The sequence below is a fragment of the Mytilus trossulus genome, chromosome 6, assembly GCF_036588685.1.
Source record: "Mytilus trossulus isolate FHL-02 chromosome 6, PNRI_Mtr1.1.1.hap1, whole genome shotgun sequence".
In the NCBI taxonomy this organism is placed as follows: Eukaryota; Metazoa; Mollusca; class Bivalvia; order Mytilida; family Mytilidae; genus Mytilus; species Mytilus trossulus.
Window position 1 is genome coordinate 38589074 of NC_086378.1, and position 18641 is coordinate 38607714.

Below are 18641 nucleotides of genomic sequence, written 5' to 3' on the forward strand. Positions count from 1 at the left end.
TTAAACCACTGAAGATTAATAATTAGAAACATCACATCATTTAAAACAAATTTTGAAGGAAAAGATATTTTTTAACTGTTATAAGAAAAGATACAGTTCCTACATGTGTCATTGATAGGTTATTTTATTTACAGTATTAAAGTAATCTTAAACATATCATGTGTACTAGGGCAGCTAATGTTGCTGTATGTGCTTTATTTATGGTGTTTTAGATGAATTGTGATTTAGGTGTTAGCCTTAATATGCTGTAATATTCACTGCTGTTTTATAGCTTACGTTCACCTATATCTTATCAAAGAAATTTCATGTTTACAGAGGAGTATCTGTTATATATAGGTGAACGATTCATTAACTGTAGATCAGTATTTCTTCAAAATGATAGGGAAAAATATATTCACTTTATTTTGTACAAAAATCAAAATTACACTTTTATTTTATAAATATTACATTTTGATAGTTTATTCACACTTATTGTATTTTACTATCTATTCATTAAATTGCTTAAGGTAAATTGGAAAATGTTGTACCTACCAACAACAATCATAGTTCAGCAGTATGATAAATTAATTACTGCCCATTGCTTTCAATATGCCTGTTATATAATCCATGTTTTACATGATGTTGACAAATAAAATGGTGTAACGCTGCAATTCTTTGTTTTTATTTATATATATACTGTGGACAAAAGTAACTTGCCTCCCACATTTTTGTTCAGCCTACAACTTTTATCACAGAAAGCTTGACATATGGATAGTGATCTGGTGGCGGCGGTGTTAGCTAGCTTCTTAAAAGCTTTACATTTTAGAAGGTGGAAGACCTGGATACTTCATACTTTTTATGTGGATGAATCATGTTACGAAGTTTTCCTCAGTCACATGTCCAATGTCCTTGACCTCATTTTCATGGTTTAGTGACTACTTGAAAAAATGTTAAGATTAGCTAACTTCTTGAAAGCTTTATATTTTAGAAGGTGGTAGACCTGGATGCTTCATAGTTTGTATATAGATGCCTTACATTATGAAGTTCCCATCTGTAACATGTCCATTGGCCTTGACTTCTTTTTTATGGTTCAGTGACTACTTGAAAAAAGGGTGAAGATTTTTTGTTATGTTAATTTCTTTCTTATTATAAGTATCATAGGATATCTATATTTAGTATGTGCGTACCTTGCCAGGTCTTTTTGCTCATCACACAGATTTCTTCTGACCTTGATCTCATTTCATGGATCAGTGAACAAGGATAAGTTTCTGTGTCAAGTCCATATATCAGATACTACCTATAAGCAGTAGGTCTATATTTGGTGTATGGAATGATTGTAAGGTGTACATGTCCAACTTGCAGTTGTCATCTAACCGTGACCTCATTTTCATGGATCAGTGGTCAAAGTGAAGTTTTTGAGTTTTGGTCTTCTTTTCTAATACTATATGCAATATGTCAACTAAATTTAATGATTGATAGTTAGTTGTAAATGTCTCAGTCATTGTTTTCTGAACTTAGCCTCATTTTCATGGTTTATAGGTCAATGTTAAGTTTTCTTTGTAAAGTCTATTTCTTAGAAACTATAGGAAAAGCAATGGGTCAACTATGTTTTGTCGATTGATTGATTGTAAGGTGTCCATGTATTTTTTGTTTGGTTTATCTGACCTTGACCTCATGGATCATAATAAGTTTATGTGGAACTTGAAGTAAGGTTTATATTTAGGACTATTAACACAAAATCAATGGTTAGTAAAGAAGGCGAGACATTTCAGTGTGTGCACTTGTGCTATGAAACTTTGGTGAATTGTATATATCTATTGATGTCATCTCCCTTTCAATTTTTATAAATCTTAAATTTTACATATTCGAGTTATGGGGTTTGATATCCATTAAAAAAGAGGACTTTCCAGTTTTTAGAAAAAACTCAAATATGCTTAGAGAAGTTTTCATGAAATCTAGGTGAATAATCCAAATCTTTGAAATAAGCTCCCTTTATTATTAAGCCCTCGCCCCATCACAGTAGACATTTATTTATTCTCTTATCAGTACCTTCCAAAATTGGTTTAAGATTCTTTAAACTTATAAAAATAGGGAAATGTGGTATGATTGCCAATGAGACAACTATCTACCAAAATTCAAATGAAATGAATGTAGTCAATTATTTTCAACAATGAGAAAACTAAAGCTTATATACAGGAAGAAAAAAGGTGAAAATTTGATTTATTCCAGTGATTGCTATTTTCTTATACGCAATGTAACATTATGTGAAATTGTGTCTATGGTTCTGGACAGAATAAAACTTTACCTATGCCAAGTATTTCTTTATTTGAAACAAAGATAAATTCTGCACATTTTTTTAAATAGTGCAATTTAAAAAAGACTAATAGGGGAAAATCAATATTACACTTGAACAATACATAATATGGAAATGAATAAGAACATGATAAGAGATATATTTATTGCACATAACAATGAAATGTTATTAACAACCTGATGATAGCATGATAGAAAACAAGATATGAACAAGCTATTCGCTCTATCAATAACAAGATACATAAGAACATGGAATGTAAACAAAAGTGTATAGAAAACAAGAAATAAACAATCTATTAGCTATAATTATTAACAAGACAAAATACATCAAGAACATGGAATGTAAAAAAAACATCTAAATAATGAGTACAAGTTATTATCATATTAATTTTGTTAAAAATTATGCCTTTATATTAGGTTAAATCACAGAAAAAAAATCTAACAGCACCTAAAAAGCCCAAGCAAAAAGAGTAAAAAAGAATGCAAAAAGCATTTTTAGAAACATCTCAAATGCATTTGGGTTATTTTGCACATGATTAAATATGCATACAAGCATGACAGCGTTTTATCTAATGATCCTTATAAGGTGTTTTTTACAAAAAATTTATTAACTTTCCAACTTGTTCTTTCATTCTCAACACATACACTTGTTATGTTAGCACACATGTATTACACTGCTGTGTGTACTAATAGAGCACCAGCAGAAAGGAAGATAATCTAAAGCTATACAGCTATTGGCTAAAGGAGTTGATTGCACAAAAATGCAAAGGAGTAGGCATTAAGGCCTGGTTTTGGCCCAAGAAAAATTAATGTTTGATAACTGTCTCAAATTGGCACATGTTTAAAAATGCAAAGGGGCAAGAAATATCAATGAAAAACATTAAGATTTTTATGTGATGACGTCACAATTCACCGTTTTAGAATCTAATGCATTCTGGGTAATATTTTCAAAATTGAACACCAAAATGTCCTGATCGGTTAAAAATGCCATTAACAACGGAAATTTAACCAATGGTGTGACGTTATTTTCATTTTGGGGTACGAACAATGAAACAACCCATGATGCTTTAGATTCTGAAACGGCCAATGACATCATAATATGTACTGTTTTCACAAAAATGATGTAAAATGCAGAATTTATGCAGTTTTCTATCTTTAATTCGGTTGTGGAAACATTGTGCGCAGCAAAGAAACAACAAAATAATTTAACAGAACCTTTATTATAACTATTGACAAAATCTCACTAAGTATAAAGTTGTTTCTTGGGTGCACACATACTTTTTCAATCTAAAATATACTTAAAGATTTGATGAAAAACAAAGAAAATCACGAAATTTTACAAAATATGCAAATTAAGTCATGATTTGTTGCCATGGTAACTTGTTCAATGTCCAAAATTGTTTTGTTATTCTGAATACCTTATACCTTAGATATTGTACAGTAATTTAAAAACATGTATGATAACTTTTAGATTTGCAGTAATTTTTTGGCCAAATAAGGGCCTTATTGCCCCCACTCCTTTTCCCCCAAAACAATTGTATAACAGTACAATATTCATCACACATGAAATATGAACAAAACTTTGACTGAAGTATTGAACAGGCTTTCATATACCAATTTTATGAATAAGAATTAATATAAAAAATTGAGATTTAAATAAACATAAAACCAGCATGTTTTGACAAGACACTTAAATTTTACATCTGCCATGGATAAAGGTGAATAAAAATCTAAAATATCTTTAATAAAAAGAAATCAATCATCAAAGTTTCCTCTTTTCTACATCTAAATCAATAACCTTCTACCACTTCATATTGTCTGGGAACACAGTTATTGTCCTTTGATTGTCATTGTATACAAATAGAGTCCCTAATGTGGAGTCTGTGGACAGTGAACTTGTAGAGGGTTTTCATGCATCTTCCAAATTTATTTATTATTTTCCTCAGTAAGTATGAGGATTGAACAAAATGTAAAAAAAATTGAGGTATGAGTTTTAAGGTAAGGTAGAGTCCAATTGTCCATTAATGGCCTTATGTGCAAATGCGCACTAAGAGGATTAAGTAAGTAAGAGTCCAATTGGAAAAGAAGAAAAAATAACTGTCTAGAGGCTGTCAAACTGAATTACAGACCCCCTTAGTTAAAATTTTCACAAAATTAGTCCGAAAGGTGGTACACTACACTTTAAGATTAGAGCAGGATCGATTTTTAAATTTAAGTTTTTGTCCATAAGAAATGCACAATAAATCTGCCAGTTGGAAATTGCTTGACATATCCTAGCTAATGGCACAAGCACAAAACACAACTACAAAAATGTATTAACATAACGACAAAAGTCAAAGCACAAACCTGAGAGTACAACTACTGTGAAAGTACTTTAATTCGTGGGTATCAATTTTCGTGGTTTGAGCAACATTTACATGTTCGTGGGTTTTTAAATTCGTGGATTTTAGTTTTCTTAAAAAAAAAATTTGAAAAATTAAAGCCTTTAGACACGAAGGTTACAAATAGTCTGGATTGAAGGAAATTGCAAAGTAATCATTGAACCGTGTAAATCATAGTGACAACACTAATTAACCCAAGATAAAGTGATCAACAGATTAGAGACCATACAAGGTGTTAATTTGGCCATAAACATGTCACCTAAAGAAAACAGCAAAATAAACAAATGCTATAAACGTATCTTAAATTGTCAAATGATTTTTATCATAATCAAGCCCAGCATGAAATTATTATTTCCCACGTGTACGAAAACTATGAGGATATAAAATGAACACTTTATCATACTAGCATATCAATACCGGAAATCTGACTTTCATCATCAAAAATATTTTTTATGAAAATTAAAAGATCAAGTTGTACAGTTTAGGTTATTAAAGATTAAATGAGTATAATCTTGCATGCAGGTGTAGTTATGTGACTGCTATTACCGGTAAAGTATTTTCGATTTAGCTTTATTCAAAACATTCTTCAGATCGTATCAGTAGTCAAACCTTTGAGTCAAATTAACCTATATGGGAATCTTTCTTGACTTGGTTTGGACAATGGTTGTTTTATTTCGTTGGACACTTAAATTCGTGGATAGAGTCATCCACGAAAACCACGAAAATTGGTACCCCACAAATAAAAGTACTTTCACAGTAGTTTAAATCCATTAGCAATTATTAATCAAATAAATCATGTTCTGATGTCCTAGATATGGACCACAATTCTTAAAAATAAATTAGAAGATGATATATCACTGAGGGCCCTGCTTGCATTCTTTGTGCGAGATACAAACAAAAATAAATCATGTTCTTTTCTTGCACTTTTTTTTGTGGAAATTTGAAGTTTTAACTTAATTTTTACCACTTATCACAAAAATCAAGCTTTGACATAAGGAATAATTTTGAGTAAAATACATTAATCTATATTAACATTGGTTCTGTGGTCTGGTCAGTTTAAGGGACATGATGTCAAGGTATTAGTTTTAATAAGAGTATTTTCAATGTATTTTCATTTGAACTTTCCATCTATCTTAAAAAAAAATTCAATTCACAATCCTCATCAAAGGTTGATATTGTTTCTTGGACTTTAAATGAACTTTGGTGGTGAATAATACAGTAGATCATTAGTTATCCAGATTGGCTTACTTCACTTCTTGTGTAGAGACTTATTTTTTAGATTGACACATGATAAATGTTATTAGAGACATTAAAATGTCTTCTGGTTTGTACTGTGTTGCTAGCATTGCTGCTGCGTCAGCCTTTACCAGATATCTTATTTTATTCCTATTCCTTTTGAATCATATAAAGTGGTTGGTGTGTGATGCAAATATTAGAAATCAATTCATTGGTTTGAAGTGGTAAAAAGAATCTAACTTATAGTCCATTTGCCAATTACTGATTTGATTCTGTTATTAAATTCCAATACTTTTTTTCTTCCTTTAAACTAGTTGCTTCTCATTGTCAATTGTAGGCTTGGCTTCTGCCCATGCAAAGCATGATAAGTTGAAATTAATATCTCTGCGTTTTAACCAATTTTTAGTGAAAATAACTTCTGGTATTAAAGTATTTAGCTTACCAACAAATTAAATGTACCAGTAATAACACAATTTGAAAAAACTTTAAAAGTAATATACATTAGGCACAGATGCATTTGCTCTTTTTGTCAATAGAAAATTATGTTCTCCTAAGGGAGACAACTTAAATTGGATCTCTTATAACAAAGGGAGACGACTGAAAATGGATCGCTTATAACAGCGTCAATTATGTTAATTGACAAAAGGACTATTTATTGTACATGGCATATTCATAATTTTAAAACTAATTAATAAAATCATACTTTCATATGACCTAAACATTACTAACAAGTACTACTTTTCTCATTTCAGTTCTAATTTGGCACAAATACATTCTCAGTCTGTTTAAAATCAAACCTCTCAGCGCTCCTGTTTTCTGATATGTCTCTCCCACGCAACATATTAGAAAACAGGAGCGCTGAGAAGTTTGATTTCAATCAGACTGATACATTCTGATCATTAAATAACAATTATACTTTTATATTTCTAACTATACAAAAAGATGGTTCAACAATATATAATATACAAATTAGTATTAGATGCTTGATATGACATTTGCAGTTATGTCTTGCGTGGTAACATGATAACTAATATAATTCATAAAGCAATATAATAAAAAACTTTTTACTTCTTTATACAATATCACTAAAATTATTATAAATAAACTGTTGACACAGACATATATCTCGCCCATATTTAATTTTGATAGTAAAATGCAGATGTTGAAAATCAAATATCAATACTTGAAGTCTGTGAATCATGACTACAGGTTCTAGACCAAATTGATTTCTGCGGAATTAAGATATGCCAATACCAATACAAATGCAGATCAAATATTTTTGACTTATTTTAAGTGATTCCACTTAAATTAACCTATTCACAAATTTTAACATGTCAATTATGAAAAGTTCATGAATAAATATTTATCTCCATTTACTAATTCCACAAATGTAAGTTACTAATTCCACAAATGTAAGCTACTAATTCCACAAATGTAAGCTACTTGATTTTGATATTTGTTTCAGTTCTTACTATTAACAATTATCAGTGAAGGAAACATTAAAGATATTACCAGATTTTCACAGTTTACATAATTCAAGTATTTTTTTTACAATCTACTCCTTTACCAGTTCACCGTCTGTTTTATCAGAATTACAAATAAAGCAAAATCAAATATCAAAAAGACATGAAATTTTAGCTTGATATAATTTCATATGAAGCTTTTAATTAAAAAAAGTAAACAATTATGACATCAATTTACTCTACGAGACATTAACTCCACAGTTTAAGTTTTGGTATATTTTGTGTGAGGTATTATTGTAACAAGGAAAAGTTTATTCTACATTAATCACAAAATCCTTATGACTGAAAAGAATGAAAAATACACCTGTATACGTGAATAATGAAATAACATAAAACAGAACACTGTACCACCATATGATCAATGAGTGTAGTTAACACATTAAAATTACCAATTTGAAATTTGAGTATGATGTTATTTTTTTTTTAAATCAGCCAGTGATTTATTACCAATCAAAAGTATTATATTTCATACATATAAACTTTTATATATGTCAAGTAAAATTATACTAAATTGATATTTTCTTCGATGAAAAATAGTCTACTTCTGGTATTAAATACCTTAAATTGTTTAATTTATCCTTGTTATGAACATTATAAAGCTCTAAACTGCATGTAAATAAACTTAATATTGAAAAACTTTCATATGTCAAATAATCAAGGAGCAATAGTTCAAGATATCTAACACACACATATTTTACAAATCAAAATGATTTTGCCTGTCCATCAAAGATGACTTGACATAAAGAACTATGCAAAGAAGCTACAACTAAAATGCAAGATCTGAAAATGGCATAAATGTAGGTATACAAAGATTGAAACATGGTATTTATCAATATGATACAAATGTTGTGGAATTATATCATAGATATAATATGTCATGGATTCATTTATTTTGTGTGTATCAATTTCCAAGATTTTAGATAAAACAGTGTTTTCACGGATACTTGATTTGATGGTTTTGCCGATGTCCACAAACAAGTCATTAACAAATGTGTACTTTGCTGTACACTACAATTTGTGGTTCTCATTTACCCATTAAATCCATGAAAATTGGTACCCCATTAATAAGAAGGAATCCACAGTATGTTTTTCAAATTTATCAACTGAACAACCGGGTAATATTGATCTAAATTTTGCAGAATGGTATTGAAATTGGACTAAGGTGGCAAAATATCACTGATAAACCATTATTAGTTTTTAAAATCTAATTTTTGCAAACTTTGGCAATATATTTAAGTCATTGATGAAAAAATTTACTAAAGTATATTTTACTACATTAGTGTACACTGTTAGAGAACACTAGTGTGTCACAAGTTGATAACTATACAAAGTCATATATGTATCATAGATTACAGAAATTTTAAAAAGGAACTTAATTACTGTTTCATTTTGCTCTCTTATTCCTTCTTTTCAATCAAATTACAAAATCATATAAAATGACAAAGTGCTAAATCATTTATATGACATAAAAATTAATCTTATTTTGACTAAAGGTTCAAATTGCAAGTTTAAATCTAATTGATAAACAAATAAAATAATGAATGGCCTCCAAAGAGTTCAGGACAGGTCAATTAACAACTTGTCCACGTCACCATTCCTACTACATGTGCTATGATTTAGAAATCTATATTAAAATTAAGTTTAAATAAAAAAGACTGAATCAAAATGTTGATGCCTCTTGGAAGAAAATTAATAAATCATATCTTTAAAAAGAATCATAATTTCATGCTTCCAAATTTGATCGTTCCTGCTGCTACTTAGGACAACATGGATTATCCACCATCAACATGACATCAATCCCATAATGCTCTACTAATTCCATCAGGAATGTTCTATCTCCATAGGGATCTAGTCCCATGTTTTTCATGTGTTCAGATGTTAATTGTCTGTCCTGTGAACATGATGCTTCCAATAAAGTTTGGAATATTCTGTTGTTTTGTTCAGTAAAAAATCTAAAATTAGAAAAAAGATTCCTTTACTTTTTTAATCTACAAATAGAGTCAGAAACATTTAATTATTGCTGTAAATTGTTATGTTAAAAACATAAAAAATTCTCATTAACATACTGGTGCAAAAATAGCTTTATAAATTTTAATAGTTAGAAATACATGTAACGATATTTTTTTTTATCTCATATTGTAACAAGAATGTGTCCATAGTACATGAATGCCATTTTCTTTGTTCAGTGGAGCATGAAAATGGGGTAAAATCTCTTAAGTTGGCATTAAAATTAGAAAGATAACATTTTAGGGAACAAGTTTCTTAAGTTTGAAGTTGATGAGACTTCAACTTCATCAAAAACTAACTAGACCAAAAACTTAAACCTGAAGTGGGACAGACAGACAGACGGACAAAGGAACGGATAAACGAACAGAAGGACGAACGGATGAACAGACCAGAAAACATAATGCCAATAAAAATAACACCATTCAGTTAACATATAAGACATAGTATTCTGAATGCAAAGTTGTTTCACTTTAAGTGCAATATGTACCAAACACCTTGACTAAAATTAATTTGGCTTGTTTTATTTTCATAAAATTTTGACAAAAAATTTACTATGACCCTTTGACAAAAATTTCAAAAAGCTTGAACCATACATTTTATCTGAAAATTTATATTGTATATAGAGCAGTTTGACAAACATAAAGTTTTTTCATTTAGCAGCTTAATATTTGATTTAAACAATAGAGGCTGATGTTTACAGAGTTATCTCCCTGTAGTGTTATGTACTTCCTTAAATTTAAATAGCCTACGTTGTAAAAAGCTCCTCCTCATCAATCCCTTGGTCTTCATAGTTATACTGCAATGCTGACCTACAAAAAATGTGAATTGTTATTTGTAGAAGTGCAACTATGCTATTTGAATCTGAGTACAGTGTAAATAGTCTATGTGTACATTATGGCCTGTGGCAAACAACTTTAATACAGGGCCGGTCAAATATGTTTATTACACTAAAATCTAGGTTTTTATCAAAAACTATAATGACAAGCTAATTTTTTTCATTTCAGCAAGTTAATTTGAATTCTTTGAAACTATTTTCTTTATCAGTAAAATATCATATATGTGTGTGTTGATTTTTAAAATATACTCCCAAAGTTTTTAAGTTTATATGTATTTATAGACATCAAACCTTTTTGAGTTGTGGATCAACAACCCAACAATACAAGATAACTAAATACACATCTATTGACATTTAAAAGTTGTGAGATTGTGACAGAATCACAGCTATTAATCATTATAAACCTCTCTAAAAAAAAACTTTATTATCAATGACAGTAAAGTGTTGCCACATAAAAATCATTCAAACATACCTTTGGTTGTTCAGTTTGGCAAATTTGTCTTTGTCTGCTACACTGACTTTCATCAAGTCTCTCAGCATTGGGGAACATGGTCTGATAATCTGATTATCAACATATATATCATAAAGGCTTGTTTTAACTTCAAATATCTTCTCTGTTGTACCTTCAAAAGGAAATATTGTTTGATACATGAGGTTTTAAAACTTATTAGAATTGTTAGACAACATAATTGATGTTCTCAACTAAAAAAAAGAATACACTTGTTAAAATTAAATATTGTCTTGCATAACTTTTGTTTACTCAATTCTCATCCTTTTAACACTATATCATTACATTTTATAATAACTTGATTATAATTTAATAATTGCTTTATTATAATGTAAGTGTATATATGAAACAGTACCAGGAGTTGATGATAATATAGAAGAATTTTAATACAAAGCATTGTTTTGGAGAGGTTGCTTATTATACTGTGATAGGCATTATTGAATTCTGGAAACCAATATGTAACCCTCAATTCTGTAGTCTGAATTTGAAAGCAGTTGCAAAAGAAAAGGCAGATGTTGTCTATGTTTTTTTAGATAAAAGTTGAACTAGTATGCCTTCACTAAAACAGTACTATAATGGCAACTTTGATTTTGACCTAATCAAAATGTACTGTCAAATCAAAATAAAATCTTTACATTTATGATGTAATTCTTGCAATTTTCACAAAAGTATAAACATCACAATAATTTCTGAATCTATAGTACTTTATTTAGGGAAAATCTTTTGAGGGGGTTAAAAAATGCAATCTTGGTCAGTGTTCATTGTGGTGAATTATTCTTATCATTGGTTTTCATGCAAACTTTGTTTCACAAGGTACATTGTAAGGATTTTTTTTATTTCTTGGTTAGCTTTTGGTACAATCTGACATGATTTAATTAATTGGGTATATTGGTTGTTTCTTGCATTGTGAATATGTTATTGTAAGTTATATACAGTTACCATGGTTACCATGTTCTTACGTGAGAAAAATAGCATTGACAAATATTTAACTTATACATTACATGCAATATATGAGACTTCTGATTCTAATGTTTCTATATCAGCCACATTGACATAAAAGTGAGGTTTCATTTCATGACCAAGTCCTCCAATATCATGGTTTCCAAGGCAACATGCACAATAAACTGAAATATTTAAAATAAGTTTTAGTTCCTGTAATTGATAATGGATTTTGACAAAAACATAATGCAAACCTTTTTATCTTTGAAAATCAGTGTTTTTTCTTTACCATTAAAGCTAAAACAAAGAAGAATTTTGTGTCTAAATATTTAAAGTTAAATATAAAAACTTGAATGAACAATTACTGGTAACATTTTGAACCTGATAGACTGCTTAAAAATTGTAAAAAAATATTCATTTCTACTGTTGTCTCTATGTCACTTTGTGTCTCATCAAATGTGTAACTGAACCATTATGTAAATGTTGTTCAGATATATCTTACCTCTATAACAAACAACACCTATTGGTGGTGGTGAGAAAAATAATATTCTTTGCTGTAACAATGCAAATTTCCATAATATAAATACTTTCTCTCCAAAAAACTTCATGAATTGGGAAAAACATCCAGCTGGGTGGGTTATCTAGAATGATACAAGAAGCTTTTATCCCTTTTGTACTAGTTTCTGGATATTGGTATAAAACACAACTAAAAAACTACTACCATACATGGGTACTGAACAATAATAAAAATGATAGTGACTGAACCCTAGTATTTTATATCATATATATTTATAGCTTTTCATAACAAAAAAAATCCTTTTAAATATACATCCATTTCTGCTGAAATTGCTTTTTACTATAAATATATATACTATTACATGTAACAGCATACTTTACTCCAGAAATAATTCATGATAGCCATACTGGCATAGTCTAGAGAAGTTGGAAATTTTAACATAGCCTGAACATAATAATAGTCAAATTTGATGACCAGCAAAAGCATAAAACAAAAGCACTGACCTTCATCTCTGGTAACATTTCTTGACTAGGCGTTGACGAGGAAGAGTTCGGTGTTATTTGCTGTGGGATTGATATAGTACTATTCAATGTTCCTTTCTTATCTTGGTAGAAAACTTCAAGATTTGAATACTTCCCAGGGGTTTCCAGCTGGTGCCTATTTATAAAAATACACAATATTACACAACTTTCAATATAAAAACGCAGCATAACAATAAATCTATTTATAATAGTTCTAAATTCCAAATACAATTTTTACAATCAGTAGTGAGCAAGAAATAGAAATTCCTGCAAGTATTCAAGGACAAAGTGTTACACTTTGTACATGTTCATTTTTTTTTATGTACATCTTAGACAACTGCTTTTGTTTAATCCTTCCAGTGTCTGATGAACTTAAAACATGTACAACAAGAATGTGTCCAAAGTACATGGATGCCCCACTTGCATTATCATTTTCCATGTTTAATGGACCATAAAATGGGGTAAAAAAAATCTAATTTAACTTTAAAATTAGAAATATCATATCATAAGGTACATGTGTACTAAGTTTCAAGTTGATTGGATCTCAGCTTCATCAAAAACTACCTTGACTAAAAACTTTAACCTGAAGCGGGATAGACAGACAAATGGACGGACGGACGGGATGCACAGACCAGAAAACATAATGCCCCTCTACTATCGAAGGTGGGGCATAAAAACATCTTAGGTATTAAAAAGCTTTAGGAGAAAACTTGACATTTTAATAAAGATCATCTTGTGATGTTGTTTCTTCAAGCAGTCAAGCTATCCAGTCTCAATGCCGTCAATGCAGTTAAATTTGAAAATGTTAGTAACATACATGTCATGTTTATTACAGTTTTTTCTAAAATCTTACCATAAAATCGATATCTAAAATACTTGTTATGTACATGTAGATATAAAAAAAAATTGAAAAATTCTTGTGTACATTTGTACATGTTGTGCATTGATGAAGATTTTTCTGATCAATACATGATTATCAGTAAGTCATTTAAGTTACAGAATTTTTTTAAAAACATTATTCAATAAAAAAAATTGGTATGCATTTCTATATTAAAAGCACTCTCAATTCGTATACCATTGCTCAATTTTAACTTACCGAACTTGTGTTTCTAAAAACTGCATATGCCTGTACAAATTTGTATAAGACGTGGATAATATTCCAACTGATTTCATCCTTGCCCCTCTTTCAATCTCACTCTCTACATGCATGTTTTCAAAGCATGCTAACCCGTACAAATTATCTTTGCGGAAATATCTGGAATATTCAATGTTATTCATTATTTATTCTATCTATAAATATGCATAGGCTCTGATTACATAAACAGGAAGAATAACAAAGAAAATGATAACTTTTCATATGATATGGTATTGCAAAATTTTCAAAACCAAATTTTATAACCTTTTTTAAATCTATCAGCATGATCAAGATGCTACTGTCATGATCGTAATTGCTCAGTAAAATGTGAAAGAAATGGATAACCAGCAGACAGACACAGTTAAACCTGTATACATCATGCTTCAGAGTAAGATAATGAAAACTAACAAACAAGCAAAACTAAATTTAACAACTTTCAACTTGAAAAGTTTTTCAGCAACACAATTTAAATAAATGTTTGCACGGTAGCAAATTTGTTTTGATGCAAAGGGTAGGATACATATCCAAAGAAAAAGGTGACCTGAACATTAGTGTCATTTTTTTAACTTACACAAAATCCTTCAGCAAAGTATGTGACCCACTGACCATTGCTTTAAACTCAACACCATCCAGTTCAAACTCCTCAGGCTGACACCATTCTACCATATTCCCTGAAAATAATCAAGATGTTATGAAGTGTAGTCCAAAATTTCTTCATTGTATTTTGTTACTTACACACTGGGTAACTTTCCATATTAGTTTTATGTAATCAGAGCCTATTCCATGTAGGCATGCTATAAAATCCCCAAAGGAGCAATTTTTACTTATTTAAAGACATACATGTAGGTACAAATGTACATGTTACCGGTATCTAAAGTGTGAATATAAAGTTTGTCTTACCCTGAAATTCAGAAAATAAATTAATAATTTGTTACATTATATCTCATAATTTTAATTACTTGTATTATTTAGTTATAAGTCATGTAAGTAGAACAGTGAGCTACATACTTTCAGCATGGTACATGTGGTACATGTAGGTAAGTTTTTATCAGTCACAGACCATACAGTCACTGACTTTTGCCAGGAAAACGGACTATCCTAGTCAATAATGATTGTAATTGAAAGTAGCTTCCATGTGCAGGGTTCCAACTCATAACTCACAGTGCTGACAACCTAGTGTTATAGGGGATTTACTTCTTTACCACTTAAACCCATTAGAACCCTGTCAGAGGCCCTTTCCAGGGTTGGATTGACAAAAACTGTTTGTTAACCCATTCTGCATAACGTTTTTGAAGACCAAATACAAATATTGGCATGAAAAGTTCTAAATACATACATTATAATTACATGTACAACATGTATGCTGACCATGCCTGTATTGTATGTTTGGATTGATACCTCTGTTATTTGGAGCTCCCCTCAAAAGCTGCAAGGATACAGTGATGTGGTATCCATGAAGACTCCACAACAGGATTAATGGAGATGTGTCACTAAAATATGTACAACCCACCACCAACATGACCTAGGACAAATCCCCAACCACCAACATGACCTAGGACAAATCTCCAACCCCCAACACCATTATTGGACACTTGGAAGTTTAGTTCATTATCACTGAACTTGTACACATTTTTGTTAAGGGGCCAGCTGAAGTACGCCTCCCGCTGTGTGAGTTTCTCCCTGTATTGAAGACCCATTGGTGGCCTTCTGTTGTTTTCTGCTCTTTGGTCAGGTTGTTGTCTCTTTGACAAATTACCCATTTATATTCTCTATTTTATGTTATTATATATTTTGCTTATGGTGCACACGGAGGAAGTTAATTGAAGTACATTGTACTCAGAGAAAACCATGGCAACTAGGTGGGAACAGACAAACCAAAGAGATATCTGAAGATTGAACCAGAGATTTGAATGGAAGGCTGAAAATCACCCTACAATGTACTTATCAATGTACTGAAATTTCCAGCACCCTGAATCAGGATCTATCCAGGACTTTCAATATAATAGCCATTAGTTATAACCACCAACTAGACCACCAACCCCCATTGACAGTTGGTAGTCATTATGGTCAAATCATGTTTTCTTATCATATGTATATATATGAATTCCTACTACATGTATGCATGGTGTTTTTACAATTGAAATTGTGATGTCAACTGTCAAAATGCATTCTTAATAGTACGAAAACCCATTTAGACAATAATCAGTATTCTGGAAATCAATTCAGTAACAGTTACCAAATTCATTAATAGAACCATAAAGGAATTCGAGTTAATTCAGTGTTTATTTGGTTTTGGCATTTACATGTATAAATAAAAAACGGCATGCTGGGAACAATTTCATACAAAACTACATGTATAGACTTTCTTGAATACTGCCTGGTAAATTAAAATCTTTCTACGGGTTGATAAAAACTGATGCCAAATGTTCCAAATTCCATATCATTTTCTTATTTATTCAAAAATGACAAAAACAAAAAAATTCTGAAGTTACCCAATTCTTAATGGTTTAATTAATGATTTGGTTACTGTGAGTGTTACCAAATACACCTTATCGCTACATGTATTTGTCTGCCATTACATGATTACTGGATAATCACACAGGTTCCTGTAAAATGTTGACGTCTTGAAACAAAATATCTGACGCCACAATAAAATAGTGATTGTTGTATGATGTCAATAGTTCGAGTGGGACCAATTCTGGGGGCATTTTGGTTAGAGATATTAAGGTATATTCATTAGGTAAACGGACAGAAAGTCACAGGACATGAAGTCACAAATTTGGTAGGACAAAAAGTCACAAATAATCTGTTGACAATTGTTTGAATATATAAGAGAAATACCTTGAAATATTTACTTTTCAATACATATATTCATATTAAAGTTTAGGAAATGTGTAATGATTGTATTTGAAAAATGAAGATTTATTTGATTTTAATCAGGCAAAAGAAAGATTTCTAGGCACCATGAAGCTATTTAAGTGCCAAGCCACTTTGACATTTTGTTTTTTTAACAATAATTTGTTAATTTTATATATTTTTTGATAAATTTTGTTTACAAAGTTGGTTTATAAACAATAGTTCAAGAAAAATACAAAAATATTTTTGTAGAAATAAGCGTTTTTTATTCAAAGAAAATAATCAGAAAAAATGAATTGTGACTTTTTGTCCTGTGACTTTCTGTCCTAAATTCTATTCATTAATGTGACCGTATTTCAGAACTGTCACTTCTTTCAGTAAGTGGCCACCGTGAACTGGTTGACTATCCTGCCACATTTATAGAGTGCACGCATGTATAAAATTTTACACTGATTACATCAACAGATCACGTTTTATTTTCCAAAATATTTGTGATTGATTATGAGCTTACTATCATCAAATGTTTACCTGATCTTGTATCAAAAGTTACAACAAAGACACAGACAACAAAATCGAAATCACAGGCCAAGGAAGACGATGATGAACTGGTGTTGATTGTGCCATTCCCAGTCACAACACCTTTCAGTTCAGGTGGCACATGCCAAACTCTTTTTCTTGGATTAGGATAATTGTAATCATCTCCATCTGTTTCCGCTAAAAGCGGCGATTTTTCTTCTTGTGCCATTTTATCACAAATATTTACATTTTACTTTTGACATTTTCATAAATAATACGACCACTTCCGGTTAGTGTGTAATAAATTGTCAAATTCGGAATCGTCTGTACAGTTCCGGACACTTCACTAAAAAAAGAAAAAAAAATAGTATTTCGGCTTTATCTGATACTGAGACTACTATAACAATAGTAGTCTCAGTCTGGTCTTATATGCTGAGTTTTTTTTTTCTATTCATAAGGTGTGGTTTTGGCATGCAAGCTGAAAGATTTGTTTTTGATCGGTTATTTATTTTTCACGGTAAACTAGGAGGACAGGTTATCTATTTTCTGCTCTATTAAAGCAAGATTTTTCATTTTCATTAAAGCAAAGGACTGATTATTTATTTTCACAACTATATTTATGATATTCGAAAACATACAACTTTAAATATTTTTTTCTTCTAAATAATACATGTATAGTCCGCTGAAGTCATTATGTGCCATTTAATCATAATTTTTCATCAATGAACCTTTGCAGAAATGAATCTTCTTTATTTCCAACTGCATATATCATGTACATACACAGTATTAAAGTGTGGATGTATCTAGCCTTTTTTTAAGTTTTGTAATTAATAATTTTTTGACAATTTTTTGGTCTCAAAACAAAATGTATAGATTCAGTGTTACTATTTAAGATTAAGTTTCTAGGGAAAAAATTAAAAGACCAATATGCATGATAAAGCAAAAATGTAATTCACATTGTTAATTCTGTGGCTTCTGTTTTTTTTTAAATCATGTTCAAGTTAAAATTATAAATTTCAAAAGGAATGCAACACAAACAGAATACAGAAGGGCAATCAATGAACAAAAGACAAATAAATAATAAACATTGATCCCGAAAAATCAGGGGCTATGTCTGAGGGAGAACAGAAATTGCTATGTAGGCAAGCATTTGGTTTTGAAAATTCCTACATGATGCATTTGTCTCAATGTAGTTACAACCCTGTAATAAAAGTGAGGTAAGTGTTCCTAAGAAAATATACATCAAGTGAAATGAAACAAATTTAAAAAAAAATCAAGTATATTTGAATAATATTTATACTTTTACTATTAAAAGATTTGAGAAGTGTTTCCGGATTTCAGTTTTGTGGGAAAAAAATGAATTTATGAAGAATAT

At 30.2% G+C, this 18641-nt stretch overlaps 1 protein-coding gene across 2 annotated transcripts; it reads right to left on the reverse strand.

Annotated features, from left to right (window-relative positions):
• Window positions 1–5436: 5436 nt before the first annotated feature.
• LOC134721309 (DENN domain-containing protein 11-like) lies at window positions 5437–17554 on the reverse strand. Of its 2 annotated transcripts, XR_010107836.1 has the most exons (10): window positions 17279–17554; window positions 14466–14565; window positions 13856–14014; window positions 12742–12895; window positions 12224–12362; window positions 11784–11906; window positions 10747–10897; window positions 10189–10248; window positions 7287–9384; window positions 5437–7222 (listed from the first exon to the last, which is right to left on the reverse strand). XR_010107836.1 is itself a non-coding variant. In XM_063584206.1 (9 exons), the coding sequence occupies exons 1-9, from the start codon at window positions 17493–17495 to the stop codon at window positions 9186–9188; spliced, it is 1302 nt and encodes a 433-aa protein (XP_063440276.1). In that variant the 5' UTR covers window positions 17496–17554; the 3' UTR covers window positions 5437–9185. The 2 variants fall into 2 exon arrangements, 1 of the variants encoding a protein (XP_063440276.1); XM_063584206.1 differs by having other exon boundaries at window positions 5437–9384.
• Between the last annotated feature and the right edge of the window lie 1087 nt (window positions 17555–18641).

Excerpts from the sequence above, each read along its gene's own strand:
- LOC134721309 (XM_063584206.1), bottom strand. The coding sequence starts at position 17,495 with ATGGCACAAGAAGAAAAATCGCCGCTTTTAGCGGAAACAGATGGAGAT. Across the intron at positions 12,896-13,855 it reads TTTTTAGAAACACAAGTTCG|GCACCAGCTGGAAACCCCTG; the intron begins GTAAGTTAAAAT and ends TTTTATAAATAG. Across the intron at positions 10,249-10,746 it reads GCCAAACTGAACAACCAAAG|GTCAGCATTGCAGTATAACT; the intron begins GTATGTTTGAAT and ends CATTTTTTGTAG.